Source organism: Nymphalis io, chromosome 7 (genome assembly GCF_905147045.1).
Source record: "Nymphalis io chromosome 7, ilAglIoxx1.1, whole genome shotgun sequence".
In the NCBI taxonomy this organism is placed as follows: Eukaryota; Metazoa; Arthropoda; class Insecta; order Lepidoptera; family Nymphalidae; genus Nymphalis; species Nymphalis io.
The window spans coordinates 2,566,936-2,583,610 of record NC_065894.1 but is presented as its reverse complement, the minus strand read 5'-3'; the positions used below and the strand labels follow the sequence as shown (position 1 = coordinate 2,583,610).

Sequence of the window (16,675 nt, the reverse complement as noted above, 5' to 3'; positions counted from 1 at the left end):
ATGTTCATAATTCACGAAACATTCTTGTTCGGAAATACAAACAAGTTGGATGATGGTGACATGTTGAATCGAATTATAGAAACTTTGAGTTAGTTCTGAAAATATGAACAAAGTTTATGCTAATTTTCAGAGCATAAAGGTGTCGAAGATATTTTCAGGGTAATATTACATTGAATATTCGAACACATTTTATACTATCATAATTCAAGTCGGTATGAGACTAAAATATCATTTATCATATACGTTTTTTTTTTAATTTAAAAAAAAAGAACTTACATTAATCTAAAAGGTTTTATATAAATTAATTAGACATAATGATTCATTTAATTCTGGAGCTAGTTTAATCAAACACCACATTTCTCTTATTTCCAAAGGTTCGTTCTCTTTAAAGCATAATGTATACATATATTATACAACATTTTTAAAGGACATACTATATATACATATAGTTGTATTGTGAATATTAGCAACGGCTAAAACAAGTATGATTATCTAAAAATATGAACTGTATTAAAAGTATTTGGTAAAGGTCATTAAAATTCATAGAGACACACACCTATAATTTATTATAAAGATAATAAAATAAAAGCTATATACAATCATGCGCTAATAATGGCAATATATGAAGTCATTGTATCGTAACACGCAACGATTTCGCTCCTTTGCTTTCATTTGCTTGCTCTGGTCCAGCAATCACGACCCGACTGATTGCATTCCTGTCATGCATTTCACTATAAACACTATTCCTTAATCTAAATTATGCATCACCTGTAGATTTTTTTCTTTCACTCAGAGAGGTTACAATTTTTTTATTCAATATTATAAATAGCATTTACTTATTTTATTTTTATTGTGTTTAAAAAAACATTTTCGGAAACCTTTTTTACATATTATTAACCTATATCTTTACTAAACTTCACTAGACTAGAACACTACTCATCGTCTTTTTAATATTGATTTTTTTATGGGACGTTTACAGGTAAGAACATTTGTGGATCACCTAACTTAGGCTCAAATCGAATATTTACTTTAGAGTCTCCATCTCCGACTTCTAGAAAACTATTCCAGTCCACCATCCAATAAAAGCCATTTTTCCTTGGAGGCGGGAGCTCTGAGTCACCGGGTTCAACAGGTGCTGCTCCTCCAAAAGAATCTTCAAGATCTGCGAATGATGCACCTGTATCTGAATCAGGTGGTACTGTATCCGGTGGGCTGATATCTGAATTTTTTGAATCGGTATCAACATTGGATGATTCAGTAGTAGAAGTGGTTGTTGTGCTTGATTCGTCGGTTTCATTAGCTTGTCTTTTACTTTGATCAGCACCAACAATTACATCATCTTCAACTGGACTAGGGCCCTGATTTAGAGGAATAACTTTAATGGCTTCGTAATCTATTGGTTCATAATTAGGTTTTGGAGTATTTGATACTGCTTTGGTTTTTCTAGGTTTTGGTAAATCAAGTGGGAGCACAGTATGTTTTGATTCAGATGAAGAAGTATCTAGTTCAAATGGAAATTGTGGACGTAGGGGTTCATAAAGAAAATTAGTTTGAGCAAACTTTTGGTTATTATTTTTTGGAGTAGTTAAGTCCGATGGTGATATTAGATCATAAGTAAGAAGTAAATTCTCTGGTAATTGAACATTACCGTCAACTATTTTTGGTGGTGGCAGAGGCTTAAAACCTTCCAATGGTAACAAAAAATTATCTTGGCCAGGTGTACCTTTCAATCCATGAGAATCTAAAAATGCTTGTAATTCAGCTGGAAGGTCAAAATCAAGTTTGTTCTTTGTTTTTGCTTTTTTGACTGCTTGAGAACTTTCGTCTTTTGTTTTTGTAGTTTTTATAGGTTTTGGAGTAACTTGCTCTGGCACAACTTGGAGTCGCGGAGGTTTTGTATATAATTCTTGTAATGAAGATCCATCACGAGGTGTATAAGGCAAAACAACTGTTAAAGTTGCACCACTAGATTTAGTTGTCGATTCCACCACATTTTTAAAAGCTGATGTTGATACAGCACTATCATTTTCTAAGGCAACGTTTGAAAATAATTTTGTTGGTTGAGATGCGGTGTTGATTTCATTTTCATGAATATTTTTATAAGACGCTGTTGTTGTTGTTCCTAACTTTTTATTTGCTGTTCTTGTAGTAGTGGTTTTGCTTGCATTTGATTCGACTTTTGATGTCGTCTTAGCTATTGCATCTTCAGCTCTGATGTCATTTAACAAGTCTATTATTTCTTGTCGTGTAAGTCTAGGCAATAATGTATTTGCTTTAAGTATACTTTGAACTTGTTGTACTGTTTTTTCTACATCCACAGCAGCGTTTGTAAGATTTAGTAACGCTGCTGCAAGGCAGCACCAGATAAACTTCATGGCCTGGAAAGAAAAAATAAAATAAAATTAATACATAATCAATAAAATAATTGATTAATCAATCATAATGTAAATTAACTTGTACATAAAGTCAATATAAAATTAATATAATATCATTGTAACTTCATTTCAATTAAAAGTTATATAGGGGATGTAATCTCTACAATTATTTAAAAAAAAAATCTATTACGATCGAGTATATTGGGTGCAATTGTTTCAACATGCTAATAATATTTTACGAGTTTGTTTTGTTTTAGTGCTCTGACAATGTTGCTCTTATGTGAATTGAAAGCTAAAGTTTTACCTCAGGTGTCTCTGTCTAGATAAAAAAGAAGAACTTTTTTTTTAAATCCTGGGACATTATTCACATACGGCCATCTGATCCTAAATTAAGCAGAGCTTGTACTATGGAAACCAGACACTGATATACAACATATACCACTTTTATTTTGTAAATACATACTTATAAAGATAATTATACCCAGACTCAGGACAAACAGACATGTTCATGTACACAAATGTCTGTCCTAAGTGGGAATCGAACCCACAACCTGCGTGAAAGGCAAGTATCTACCAACCACGCCAACCGGCTCGTCTATTCTTTTTTTTCTCTTTAATAAAACAAACATACGGTTTTTATTCGTAATAGAAAGACAAACATGCCTGACCTGGCTACTGTTTCCCATAGACATTGGTGCTTTAAGTAAAAATAAATAATTTCATTCATATTCATGGTGCTGTTTTTTATTTGAACTATAGTGTTACGTCCTTGGAATTGGATTAACGGTTGGCGTGGTCGGTAGATACTTGCCTTTCACGCCGAAGTGGAATTAAGCTGATAAGAGATATTTAGAGGTAGGTACCCAAAATGGTTAATGTCGATTTAGGTTAAATAAAATATTAGTTTCTTCGTATTTTGTTATGTAACAACGCAAAGCAACGACAATTATCATTACGAGGTTAATGGTCACAGTCAGTACTGTGTTTAATGACGCGTTTAGCATTTTAAGGACATGAGAATTTTAAATTGTGTAGCTATGTAATTTGTACAATACAATCACTTATCTTATGAAGACTACTAATTATTATTTAATTTTGTTTGTACTAATATTTCACAATATTTATAAAGAAATATATGAAAAATTTTACTTTTGCACTGTAAAAAATATAATGTTGATGTTTGAATGATAGCTATCTTGATAAATAATATTTAAAGTTCTTTAAAAATATCGTTTTGCAGTCTAGTTTTATTTCACGTACAATAACAGGAACAATATAAGAAGATCTCACGGTTGACGTGTTTATAACGCAAGAAATGTAAAACAATACTCCTATTTCAAAGTAAATTGACAGCTGATGGCATTTCACTGGTCAAAATAAAAATAAAAAGGACATTTAGTGTACCATTATACACAAAAAATTACAACAAAGTGAATTACTAGCATAGGTAGCTGATACAAATTGGAACATGCTGATAGGAATTTCAAATTAATTCAAAATTATGAATTACTATTGTACCTTTAAGCATCAAAACTTTGTACATGGGCAAAAGGACGTAAAGTCTTTAATCACATGGTTGATGTCGAATTGAGTATGTACGAAATGATTTACATAGTTAGTGTCAATTTCTATCGGTAAAAGTGTATGGATTAAGTAAGAACCCTGTGTTCGAAAATTAAAAATACTGAAACTAATGATAAATACACTAAAATATAGCATACAGTTATACACATGACGCATCTCTTGCAATACACGTATTCACTTTCTAACAAAACGGTAGCTGATTTAAATTCCACATGCCGATGTAGTCTTTTTCACGTCTCATTGAATGGCCTCTGACTTGCCCATGTACGTTATGGCGAGACTTTAAGATTCTATGTAGTTTTAAGTGATTATTCATTTTTCAACTAAAAATGTCTATTGAAAAGTTAATATTTATTTAAATAGCTCTGTGTTAAGATTAAAATATTCACATTTTAGTAAGAATGTTTTACATATACATACATATTCATTATACATTTTTAGCAAATTTGAATATGAAAAACACGAATATTTTAATTATACCTTTCTTGCAATACGGAACGTAAAAGATAAAATTTTTATACTCATTAAAATTTAATAAATTTATAAATTCAATATTTTTTTGCAGTAGCAAAAAATTTATAAGCTATAAAGTCAAAATTAACAGCTCGAAAAGTCCCACAGCTAGGAATAGGCTTGCCTTTTTAAATCTATACACCTTGGGAGTTTACCTTGGGAATTCCACCTCTGCTTAATGTCAATGTTTTGTCATAAATTCATCAGAAACAACCAGGTTTACTCAAGATGTTTGTAAACTTTCATTTACTTTACGAACATAACTGAATTTGACTTCATAATAAATTGTAAACTTCTCGTTTGCGTAAGTTTGTATAACGTTACATCATTACGACGAAGAGATGGTGATAATTAAATTTAAAAATTCACCTACGAAAAACACTGATAATAAACACGTGCTTTAAATATTGCTATGAATATATTTTTTAACAACAAAATACATAAAAAAATTACGATTTGGGAATACCATGGTCACAATTTTTTTTTAATTTTTAATTGCAAAGAAAATTTGAGAAAAAGTTATGAGACAAATTAAGTACCTGTACAGTGTTCATGTTTGGGATAAGGCCTCGTCTCATTGTCGAGGAGGACCCTTGAAGCTTATTTCCATTACGCTCCAATGGGGTTTGGTGAATTGAACATGTGGCAGATTTGCATCCGATATATGCATGATGTTTTCCTTCACCGCCAAGCATGAAGTGATTATAAACACAAATTAAGCACATGAAATTTGCTTGATTGGGTTCGAACCAGCAATCTTAGGTTAAAATTCACATGTTCGTAGAAAAACTTAGTGGATGATTATTCAATACACACATACACATACCAAAAACAAATACTGTTAAAAAACAAGTAGTATATATTTTTATCTTGCAGCACTAATTAATTATAATATTGCAGGTTCAAACCCTGGCAAGCATGAAAACAAATGGAACACAGAGGGTGTTCCATTTGTTTTAGTATCTCGTGCTGAGCACTGAAGGAAAACATTGTGATTAAACTCTGAATCGTTGTGATGAAAATCTGCCACGTGTTTTCGTCCAACAATCCGCATTGGCGCAGCGTGGTGGATTAAGCTCCAATCTCCCAATAAGCGAAGGAGGTCCTAGCCCGGGAGTAAGACATTTACCTTAGTAACAACCTCGTTTGTCTTGTGTCTAGGTGATTAGGCTGCAAATTCGTACAGCTAAGCCTATTGCAGATTTTATAGAGCTTATTTAATGTTATTGTAGAAGTATACTTAATGACCTTTTAAGCCTGTAACGAATGTTAATATGAACATAAAAATTCTTATACACATTAAAAGAAAATACTTTTTTAAGTATATATGTATTTCTTATTGTTTAATCTCTTAATGGTTGTAATATATTTATATTTTTAAATTTAGGCCAACTAAGCCAATAACAATTTCTAGTGTAAAGAGACAATGTATTTGGCTGGTATCCAAAAACAGTCCATTTCTGTATACCAACGTAATCCAACTACCTTTAAAATAAAAAAAAATCATTTATAATATGTCTTTTATTTGTTATACAATATCAAAAACAAGAATAATAAAATTGGCAAGCAGACTGGCAAATGGGCCATCTGATGGTCACCACCAAAAGTCAAAATCTTTATTTAATATAGAATCGTTACACTTGCTTATTGATTGTAAAAATCTACCACCGGTCTGGAAATAAACTTTTTTTTTATAGCATAGGTAAGCGGACGAGCATATGGGTCACCTGATGGTATGTGATCCCTAACGCCCATACACATTGGCATTGTAAGAAATATTAACCATCGCTTATATCGCCAATGCACCACCAATCTGAGAACTAAGATGTTATGTCTCTTGTGCCTGTAATTACACTGGCCCACTCACCCTTTAAACCGGAATACAACAACACCAAGCACTCCTGCTTTGCGACAGAATATCTAATAAGTGGCTAAACACGCCAGAGCTGAGAAGAACCGGCGAAAGAAACTTAGCGAGATATTTTTATCTCATATTTTATAATTATAGGTATTAAATAATTATATTTTTATTGGAAATGGCCTCGAGGCCATCTGTAGATATTGACATTGTAAAAATATTAATTGTATCGGCATTGCTTTACTGGTGGTAGGGCTTTGTGCAAGCTCGTCTGGGTAGGTACCACCCACTCATCAGATATTCTACCGCAAAACAGCAATACTTGATATTGTTGTGTTCCGGTTTGAAGGGTGAGTGAGCCAGTGTAATTACAGGCACAAGGGACATAAAATCTTAGTTCCCAAGGTTGGTGGCGCATTGGCTATAAGCGATGGTTGACATTTCTTACAATGCCAATGTCTAAGGGCGTTTGGTGACCACTTACCATCAGGTGGCCCATATGCTCGTCCACCTTCCTATTCTATAAAAAAAAAAAAAAAATTGCGCCACAAATCAAGACGCTATGTCCCTTGTGCCTGTAGTTATACAGGCACATAGTCAGTGGGCGACTGACCTTTTATTAATTTAGTAATAAAATGCTTGTAGAAACCTATCTATATATATATCGAACATTTTGGCTTGTATTTTGAAACTATATTTGATAAATAATAGGTTTTATTATAGATAACGTTTAATGAACTCTATTTCGTAATGATAGGAAGCTACGAACAATGACTCTCACGTCTATTATTATTTAAAATTGATAACTTCACAATAAACAAAAGCCATTGTGATTGCCATTACAAGAAAACATATAACATGTCGATTCATAAACGAGTAATAACTTGAAAAATATACGGCCTTTTTTATAAATTTTTCTTAGAGGATATTTAGTTAAACACTCATTTATCTCTTTCTCTCACTATTAATTTGACATTCGAAAAAAGAAAACACAGCATTGCTTAACTAATCAGTCGCTAAGCAACGCTTATAAGTAAGGCCGATAGTGACAATGTACCGTCATAACTCAATGAAAGTGAAAAGCAGTCGCAAACCAGCTGTTAAGGCAAAATTTAATTCAAATTCTTAGCCTCATTATACATCGCTGTCTCGCGAAGAAGTGATAAGAATAATTTGATGCAAAATCAACAATGGAAACTAAACTATGAGGTATTATCGCGTGATGTTGGCTACAATCTGTTATTTAATACGCGTCCACATGGTCAGGTGTGCAGAACTGCTTGTATATATGAATGATAGAGCGAAAAGTATATAAATATTTATTTATTCACATTGAGTTATATAATACGAATGTGTTTTATTAAATTTGAATGAAGATAATGAGTAAAAAAATTACTAAATATACACCATAAATTATCTGTATAAACTTATTCATGTATGTCCTTTTCATTTTGAAAATGGAATAATCTTTATGATGTCTAAAATATAAAAGAATGAATTAAAAAACATGTGTTAAATAACAACTTAAATAAAAAATACCAATATAAAATCAAATTAACGAAAAAAATATTTGGTATATAATTTCGATAGCGTTCAAAAGCATAAAAAGTGCTTTACAGTGCTCTCAGCGGCTATAAGTGTTAATGATACATTTCGAAATCGAAATATAACCTATGGATGCTGTTAAAAATGTTTCTACATGTGTAGCAGCCAAGGTGAGCTAACAAGTTGGGTTGAGCGTGGATTGATGCACTTGACCGCTTTCGCATTTTATCGATGACTGTGGAAATACGGATTTTAAGACTGCATTTCATATTTTTTAAATTACACACTGCTAGCTTGAATCCACATATGGGATACGAATTATAAAAATTGTAATAAAAAAGTGTTCGAAAAGAGTATACCTACCAAACATTATTGGTAAAATATTTAAAGTTAATAGTTAAATGTTAATGCTGTTGAAATTAAACTGTGTGCTTAATGCGTGAAAACTTATATACTTACTAGTTTTCCCGTGTCTGGGTGTGCGGGGGGCTTAAGGTACCCTATATTATTTCCTGGAATAAGCGAGGTGGAATAAACTCAAAACTTTCGCCTGCAAAAAGGAGAGGAAACCTTACCTCAGCAGTGGGACATTCACAGAATGTTACTTTACTTTTTACTTTATATTATTTTAAGCAAACAAATGGACAAACTCTCTTTCGCATATTACATATATATTGTATTTTATACAATATTATATATAACTACCTTTATTTGTATTTGTGACTTCACCTTGCTTGCTACTATTATTAAAATATCCTTTTCATGCATGTACAAAATAAAGGTCTTATAATTATTTATTTTTTATGATGAAGTAAAAACATTTGTTATTATACAATAAAGATCCAAGCGAATCATCCGTTTATGCTGTGGTAATACGCTATTATCCATACATATATAATACATGTCTTTTTTATAAGCGCTTTTTTTATATATCAAAGGTCCAATTTATTAAACGATTTTTATAAGCATAAAATGCTTAAAATTAATATGTTATTATCCGAACTAACATTAAAAAAAAAAAACAATCTAAAAGTAGTCAGTCATACTTGTGTATATACATAATATAATAAATAACCGGATATTAGTGCCGTAAAAGAATCTTTTAACGACTTTATTATATAACAATAATAAACATCTCCACTATTATTACGTGCTCTGTAATACAGCTGAAGAGATTGTCTATCTTTTTATCTGAACGCGATTATTTAAAGATCTTTCAGTACGATTTAATAAAAAAAAATGAATTTGATCAAGCCCAAAACTAAGATAGGCTTGAGTAGGATCGTTAAACGCCACGGTAGCATGCGAAAGCGATCCCGTGGCGCTCCTCGTTAAGACGGAAGGAAAGGGTGCCACTGGTTTTTAGTGGGTATTCCGATGTTCGGGGCGCACTAGGCGCCTTGGACACGACGAGCCCTACGACTGTTCCCGTGGGAGAAACGCGTAACGCGTTTTTCCAGCGTTAAAAGAGAAAAAAAATGGTTACATAAAAACAATCAATTCGCGAATCTGCGAACATCCCTGATGCACTACAGTACCGCGGCAGCCCCATCAGCACCCTACCCAGGTTACCGCTGGTTTTTTAGTGGGTATTCTGTTGTTCGGGGCGCACTCAGCGCCTTGGACACCGGCGAGCCCCACAAACCCCTCCACTGTTGCCGTGGGGAACGCGTAACGCGTTTTTCCAGCGTCAGAAAAAAAAAGGATCGTTAAACGCGAGTGGAACCGCTCGAGCAGAATGGATTGCTAATCATATAATTGCGCTATTTCATAACGATTTTAAAGGTACTTTAGTTGTAAATATATAAAATTTTATTACTTATTATCTTCGAACACGTCTTTAGGTAACAAATTGACTCATTGGTGTCAAAACAAAGTTTAACACAATCTTGCGCCATCTTCACAATCTTTGTCAATAACGAACAAATTGTGTGAAAATACCAACTTAGCAATCGGAATGAAAAAATATGTTTGAATATGCGTTCAAAGTGATTGTTGTTATTGAGGCTTATAATTAAATTTAAGACAAGAGCAAGTTCTTTGAAGGGCATATTGTGAATAGAAAAAAATCCTTAAATAATAAATCATCTTGTTATATTATTCATATTACAAGATAAATCTTAATTTATTTATTATTATATCTTAAGACGCCAGAATTGGTACCGTTCAAATTCTTATTTATCTCATTATCCATCTATCTATTATTATCGTAAACTATTTAAAAAACACTTCAAATGAATACGTATTTGATAGTTTGTGGAAAAGAAAAAGATAAATTAAAGTTATGGATAAGTAAGTAACAGTCTGAAAATGCCTCACTGCTGGGCTAAGGCCTCCTTTTCTTTTTTGAGGAGAAGGTTTGGAGCTTATTCCACCAAGCTGCACCAATGCGGTTTTGTGGAATACACATGTGGCAGAATTTCGATTATTTTAGACATATGCAGGTTTCTTCACGATGTCTTCCTTCACCGAAAAGCACGAGATGAATTATAATCAGAAATTAAGCACATGAAAATTCAGAGGTACTTGCCCGGGTTTGAACCAATGTTCATCGGTTAAGATTCACGCGTTCTTACCACTGGGCCATATCGACTCAAGTTATGGATACTACAAATTATGTTTAAAAATTAAAAATATGCTCATTGATTGCTTAAGACACTTTTAAAATTGAAATCTCTTATACATTATTCACAAGTTTGCATGTATCCGTTGTCGGTGATAACTCAATTGTTCTAAACACTGGGTTATATTAGATCATTTTAAAAATAACTTATTATTTCTAATATTTTACTTATTTGACGAGCCGGTTGGCGTGGTTGGTACATACTTGCTTTTCACACCGAAGGTTGTTGGTTCGATTCTCACCCAGGACAGACATTTGTGTGCATGAACATGTCTGTTTGTCCTGAGTCTGGGAGTAATTATCTATATAAGTATGTATTTACAAAAGAAAAGTAATATATGTAGTATATCAGTTGTCTGGTTTCCATAGTACAAGCTCTGCTTAGTCTGGGATCAATGGCCGTGTGTGAATAATGTCCCAGGATTTTATTATTATGATGTTAGCTTTATGATTACAGTTGCGTTATCTTATAATATGTTTACGACAACTCACCCGTTGGTTAAAATTCGATCTTAATTTCTTGTTAACAAAAATGAGACCAGACATCATAGAAGTATAATATTGTTTTAAATTCCAATAGATTACATTTTGGAAAAAATAGATCTTAGAGATTACCTGCTACAAAGCTTATGTGACTTTTTAATTGTTTTTCTATGCAATAGTGTATCGTGTTGAAAACACCTTGTTATTATAAAAAAAGTAAAATTTTATACTTTATTTTATTTAATATGTTGGTAATACATATTATAAACGAATGCTAGCTTTACTTCTCTGTATTAAATTTAACCATTCCAAATTACAAGCTTCTCCGTGTGCACAATATGCTTAAAAGTTTTCTCTTTAAGTATTAATATATTGAGTTAAATATATTAGCTTAAGTTAATAACAATAATATGGAATTAAAGGGGCGGAGTATTATTTAAAATCACTGAACATTTTATAAAAAAATAAGATTTATAAAAAATACAAAGAGCTTAATCGAACAAAAATAACATTATGAAAGTATAATTCCTACTCCAAACTTAAGTTCTTTGTTATTAAAATCGTCATAATTGGCTCCCAGGTTAATTACCTTCCTCTCAATTAGGGCCTGTAAAAATAAGACGTTCTATTGATTTTAATTCAGGAAACGCCCATTTCATTTCCCCGTCAAAACTTTGCTGACCACTTAAATTCCCTCAAGTTTTTCAACGGTCTATTTATTTAAGGATTTGCGAAATATGCCTATTTATTGAAGCGAATTGAAAATTTTAAATGGATCAGTCTATTTAAGATATTTTTTACGCGTGTTTTTAAATCATATCTTTTCAGCTTTTATATATTAATAAAATATTTGAATTAAATTAGTTTCTAGAATTTATTTATAAATAAGTTCGTAATTTATTTATGAATGTTTGTAATATTATAATATTTTAATTAAAATTTTCATTCTATTTTTCTATTAATTATCATATTCTATGTTGTGATATAGATATAAATAATTGAGTTAAATTAGTAGAATGTGTGAAAGGGACAAAACTATACTTTATTGAACGTTATGCATTACATATAATTATTTTAATGAGTTTTACTTCGTTTGTCCCGAATGCACTCCTATACCATTCATCGGCTGCTGACAACTATGAAAGTTTCTGGCCTATTACTAGCAACGTACAAAAGATGGCGCCTGAGTCGTATCGCATAATAACTTACAACAATATTTAAAGAGTCATTGCAGCTTGACAAACATTACTACTTGTTAACGATGCATTCAGGATACTGTTGGGATTGCCGCGCTTTTGTAGTGCATCACTGATGTTTGCTGAAGCCCGTGTGGATGACCTCTATGCCGTCATTAGAAAGAGAGCAGCGTCTATAACGGCTAGGATGCGCGGAGTTTCTATTCTATCTTTATGTATGCTAAATAATAGTTAATATATCTACTAACATCGTTTTTAAGTATGTAACTAAGACTATGGATATTTACCTGTAAATAAACATTTATTATTATTATTATTATTATTAAGTCTAAATTATGAAAAAATAATAGTAAATTCTAGCCGAAGCGAAATAATAATTGGTAATGACTACTAACTTAAAAACCTTAAAGGCGTCAATAGCCCGCAAACCATTTACGGGTCGTGTTAGCGTTGTAAAACTCGCAGATTTTATTTGACTCCTTGGGCTACTGTTGTCCCCACTCCTAATATAAGTTTTATTCTTAATTGGAAGGGTAAGTTCTTAAAAAAAATTTTATATCACGCGTGTTTAAAGTAAAAACTATCAATGTAATTACTAATTGATAAAATAAATCTGTTTTAACAAATGTGTTAGGTTATTTTTATATGTGATACAACCTTGTAAGCAATGCCTACTTGGTCTAGTTGCTGGTTTATAAGGCCGGAGTTCTCAATATCATAGATTAAATCAAATTCTTAGCTAAAATGCATTTTAGCACTCTCTTGCCTTAAACCTTACTTTGTCGCACAGACGTTGTCGATTTAATAGACAAGTCGCAATATTAACTGCGGAGGTATGGTCGATGCATTATGTGTAACTTTTTTACAGTTTATACGAAATATCCCATGACGTAACGACGACGAATAGAAAAAATATTTCACAAAAATAACAAGCAATCTGTTGCAGATTTTTTTTTATATTTGTCGGGAAGGCAAATGACTCTACTCCATCTTATGATAAGTGGTAGTAGAGTCCAAACGCGGCGATAATTGTAGATGATAAATTAGCGATCAACAAAAGCTCAAAATAATATTATAATTATTACTCATTTACATATGTGATTGTAAAGTTTCGAGGACGTATTTAATAAGGTTATACAGACATTCATTACATTGTATGGTAAAAAAAAAACAATATTAACAAAAAACTTTATAGTCTTAAAGCCAAGAAACATACACGTTCTTAAGCCGGTTTTTAAGCGCGGTAATTAATATGATATAGTTATATTACTCTTCCGTTGCAAACATATTTAATGGAAAGTATAGTTACTAATCAAGAAGGCAAACCAAAACTTACGATAAAAATAACCGAAAAATAACTTCATAACAATTTTTATCAAAATCGGTTCAGTGGTCTAATCTTAAAAGCATAACAGACAGAGCAACTTTCGCATTTCTAATATTACAGATTTAATGTACAATAAAACCGATCGAAATTGGTGCCAAGTTCAAGTAGATATGTATATAAATTTTATGTATTATGAGAAATTAAGTGTCATGTTATTAGTTAAACAAAATGCTTAAAAAAACATATTACACTTTAGTGAATGTTTTTTATACACTTTTTGCTGATAAACGGTACTTTATAAAAAATAAAAGTTATTGATATAAAAATAATATAGTTCCACTTCAGGATCTTTTTCAATAGAATATATTTAAAATGTTTTATCCAATTTTAAATTCGATTTAAAAAAAAAACAATCGTCTTATGTATCGTGTAATTTATATCTCGAATATATTATTTGCCTGTGTTAAACGTCAGTTTTATTGTATAGACCTTACAGCGTAAATATTAAGGTCGTATATATAATGCAAAGGAAATAAATAATGTACGGTTCAGTAAATTATTTAATAAGAACGAAATATAATTGATCATTATTATTTACTACATTACATTGAATAAGATTAAATATACAGCGTAACAGTTCCGCGTTAGTGTCAACCTGACGGGGTAAGGGGTTCGTCTTAAAATCAAGGAGAGATCTTTGCTTTTGAGGTTATGAAGTCAACAGCCATGTTATGGAAATATAGGTTGAAAGAGTCTTTATAGAACAACATGATAACATAAAGTGAAACATACTAATATATAAATGGTCGCCATATATATATATATATATATATATAGTACGACAGCTGATATTTGAATTCGTTATATATATATATATATATGTATATATATATATATATATATATATATATATATATATATATATATACATATACATATACGAATATATTTATATATTCACAGATTCGCGGATTGATTGTTTTTACGTAACCATTTTTTTTCTCTTTTAACGCTGGAAAAACGCCTTACGCGTTTCCCCCACGGGAACAGTCGTGGGGCTTGTCGTGTCCAAGGCGCCTAGTGCGCCCCGAACATCGGAATACCCACTAAAAAACCAGTGGTACCTTTCCTTCCGTCTTAACGAGGAGCGCCACGGAATCGCTTTCGCATGCTACCGTGACGCTCTGTTTTTTTTATGCAATCATGCGTAAGCGATGTGCATCTCTTTTGCGCAGGGTTTAACACCATGTTCTCATGCAGGTTTGACTATCAGTACTTGAATCATTGCAATATGATTCATGTACTGACTAATAATGAATATTAATGTGTTAATTGACAATAATTACATTCGTAACATTGCTTAATTTAATTTTTATTTTTGATTTAATTTAATTTAATTTAATTTGGTATTATGATTTAATTCGAATTAATTTAATATAATTTATAATATGTAAAATCTGTAAAATATTATTATTGTAATATATTGTCTGTTTATTATTTATTGTCATCATATATATGATCTTTGTTGGGTCGAAATAAATTATTTTATTATTATTATTTAACCTTAATAATGAATTTAATTATTCAATCAATGGTTTATTAAATGATATTTCATGAAATGAAAATTTACCTGGAATTAAAATTCATTACATTAATTATATTTTATTACATAATTTGACACCATACCGTTTGAATAAAAATCTCTTTCAATTAAGTAATTATCATTAATTAATTATCCATGATTCACTCAAGTGGTATGATGTATTGATAATTAAGCCGATAATTTTGTTCGAACCGTTGCATTAATCATATCTGATGTAACTTTCACCTGTATCTCGTGTACATAAATTATATTACATAATTATTGTAAGAATTTATATATTTTTAAGTACTAATCTTGATTTTATTTGAAAATAATATAATTGGTTTTATAATTATAATATATTTTATTAGAATTCCCGTAAGACCAGAAAAACCATCAAAACATTGTTGGTTTTTGAAGCTCGACGATACCGAATGATGTATCTATTTGAGACACTGCAGCAGACATCTTACTAAATCCCGCCCGCGGTTTCGCGGTTTGTAAGAGATATAGTGTTAGATACCCCATTATCCTATTCAGCACCCCTGACCAGGTGACCACGTGTATGCAAAATTTTATGATCATTGGTTGAAGAGTTAAGATGTGTGTTTCTTATAAATACTTTGTCTTATTATTTACTTGGATGTTAATTTTCGTATCATTTTTATTGATTAATACACAAAAATTATTCAGTAATTTATTGGTATCTGCAGTATGTTTTTATATAAAGTTTTTCTTATTACCTTATATTTCTTTATAAAATATATAAGATGTAAAATGTGTAATGTCCGATCGACCAAATTAGCGTTCTATTATTCCACAGGGAATCGGCACAGCACCAACGGCTTTAATATTTCTTAACTCCAGCTTAAGAATAACTTTACAACAACAACGACAAAAAATAATCGAAAAATTGTATTGGTCCAATCTGGTAATGACACTTAGGATAGATTTTAGCCATTTTAGCCACTAGACCAAAGATGCACATAAGGGGTTAACAGGTGTCGTGTCACCCGAGTATATGATAGTTGAAATGCACGGAGTAATATTTTTTGTTAAAGGCTGATCAGCACACAACTTTTGCCTATTATATCTTTAAAAAATAAACATAAAAATTACAAGGCTTTGTTAATATTCCAATCACGTTCCGTTTTACTTTTGCTCTTTAGAGGACACTCAAGGTTTTTATTATAAGCCGCATTGATATTTCTTTAAAATTAAGTTTTAATAATTTATGAAAAATATAATTAAAAAAAAAAAATAATGATTATAAAATATATGAAAGCAAATCATTCTAGTTTTAAAATAAAATTAAAAAATGACGAATAAAATCTTCAATGTTACCTGGTCTTACACAAATCACAACACAAACACAGTTCGTTAAACCGTTCAGTATCACAGAACCTACCGTGAAAGTATTGTCGACCACCGCACCGTCGGAGACCACTCACACTACTGTTACCACTACCAGTTACGCCATGACCTGTGAAGTAACACCGATTACTAAATAATCTGTGACGTTTAAAATGTTATTAAGTGCTTGTTTCAATTAAGTATCCTTAATTGAAATATTAATTTCGATTATAGTT

The 16,675-nt window shown here is 31.3% G+C and overlaps 1 protein-coding gene across 1 annotated transcript in view; it reads right to left on the bottom strand.

The window, feature by feature from the left end:
* Window positions 1-605: 605 nt before the first annotated feature.
* LOC126769420 (uncharacterized) overlaps window positions 606-16,675 on the bottom strand; it is a 95,362-nt gene continuing 79,292 nt past the window's right edge. Inside the window, exons 2-3 of the mRNA XM_050488185.1 lie at window positions 16,495-16,569; window positions 606-2,378 (exon numbers count right to left, since the gene is read on the bottom strand). Of these exons, the coding sequence (XP_050344142.1) occupies window positions 963-2,375 (1,413 nt within the window). The 5' untranslated portion in view covers window positions 2,376-2,378; window positions 16,495-16,569 and the 3' untranslated portion in view covers window positions 606-962. The remainder of the gene's footprint in view (window positions 2,379-16,494; window positions 16,570-16,675) is intronic.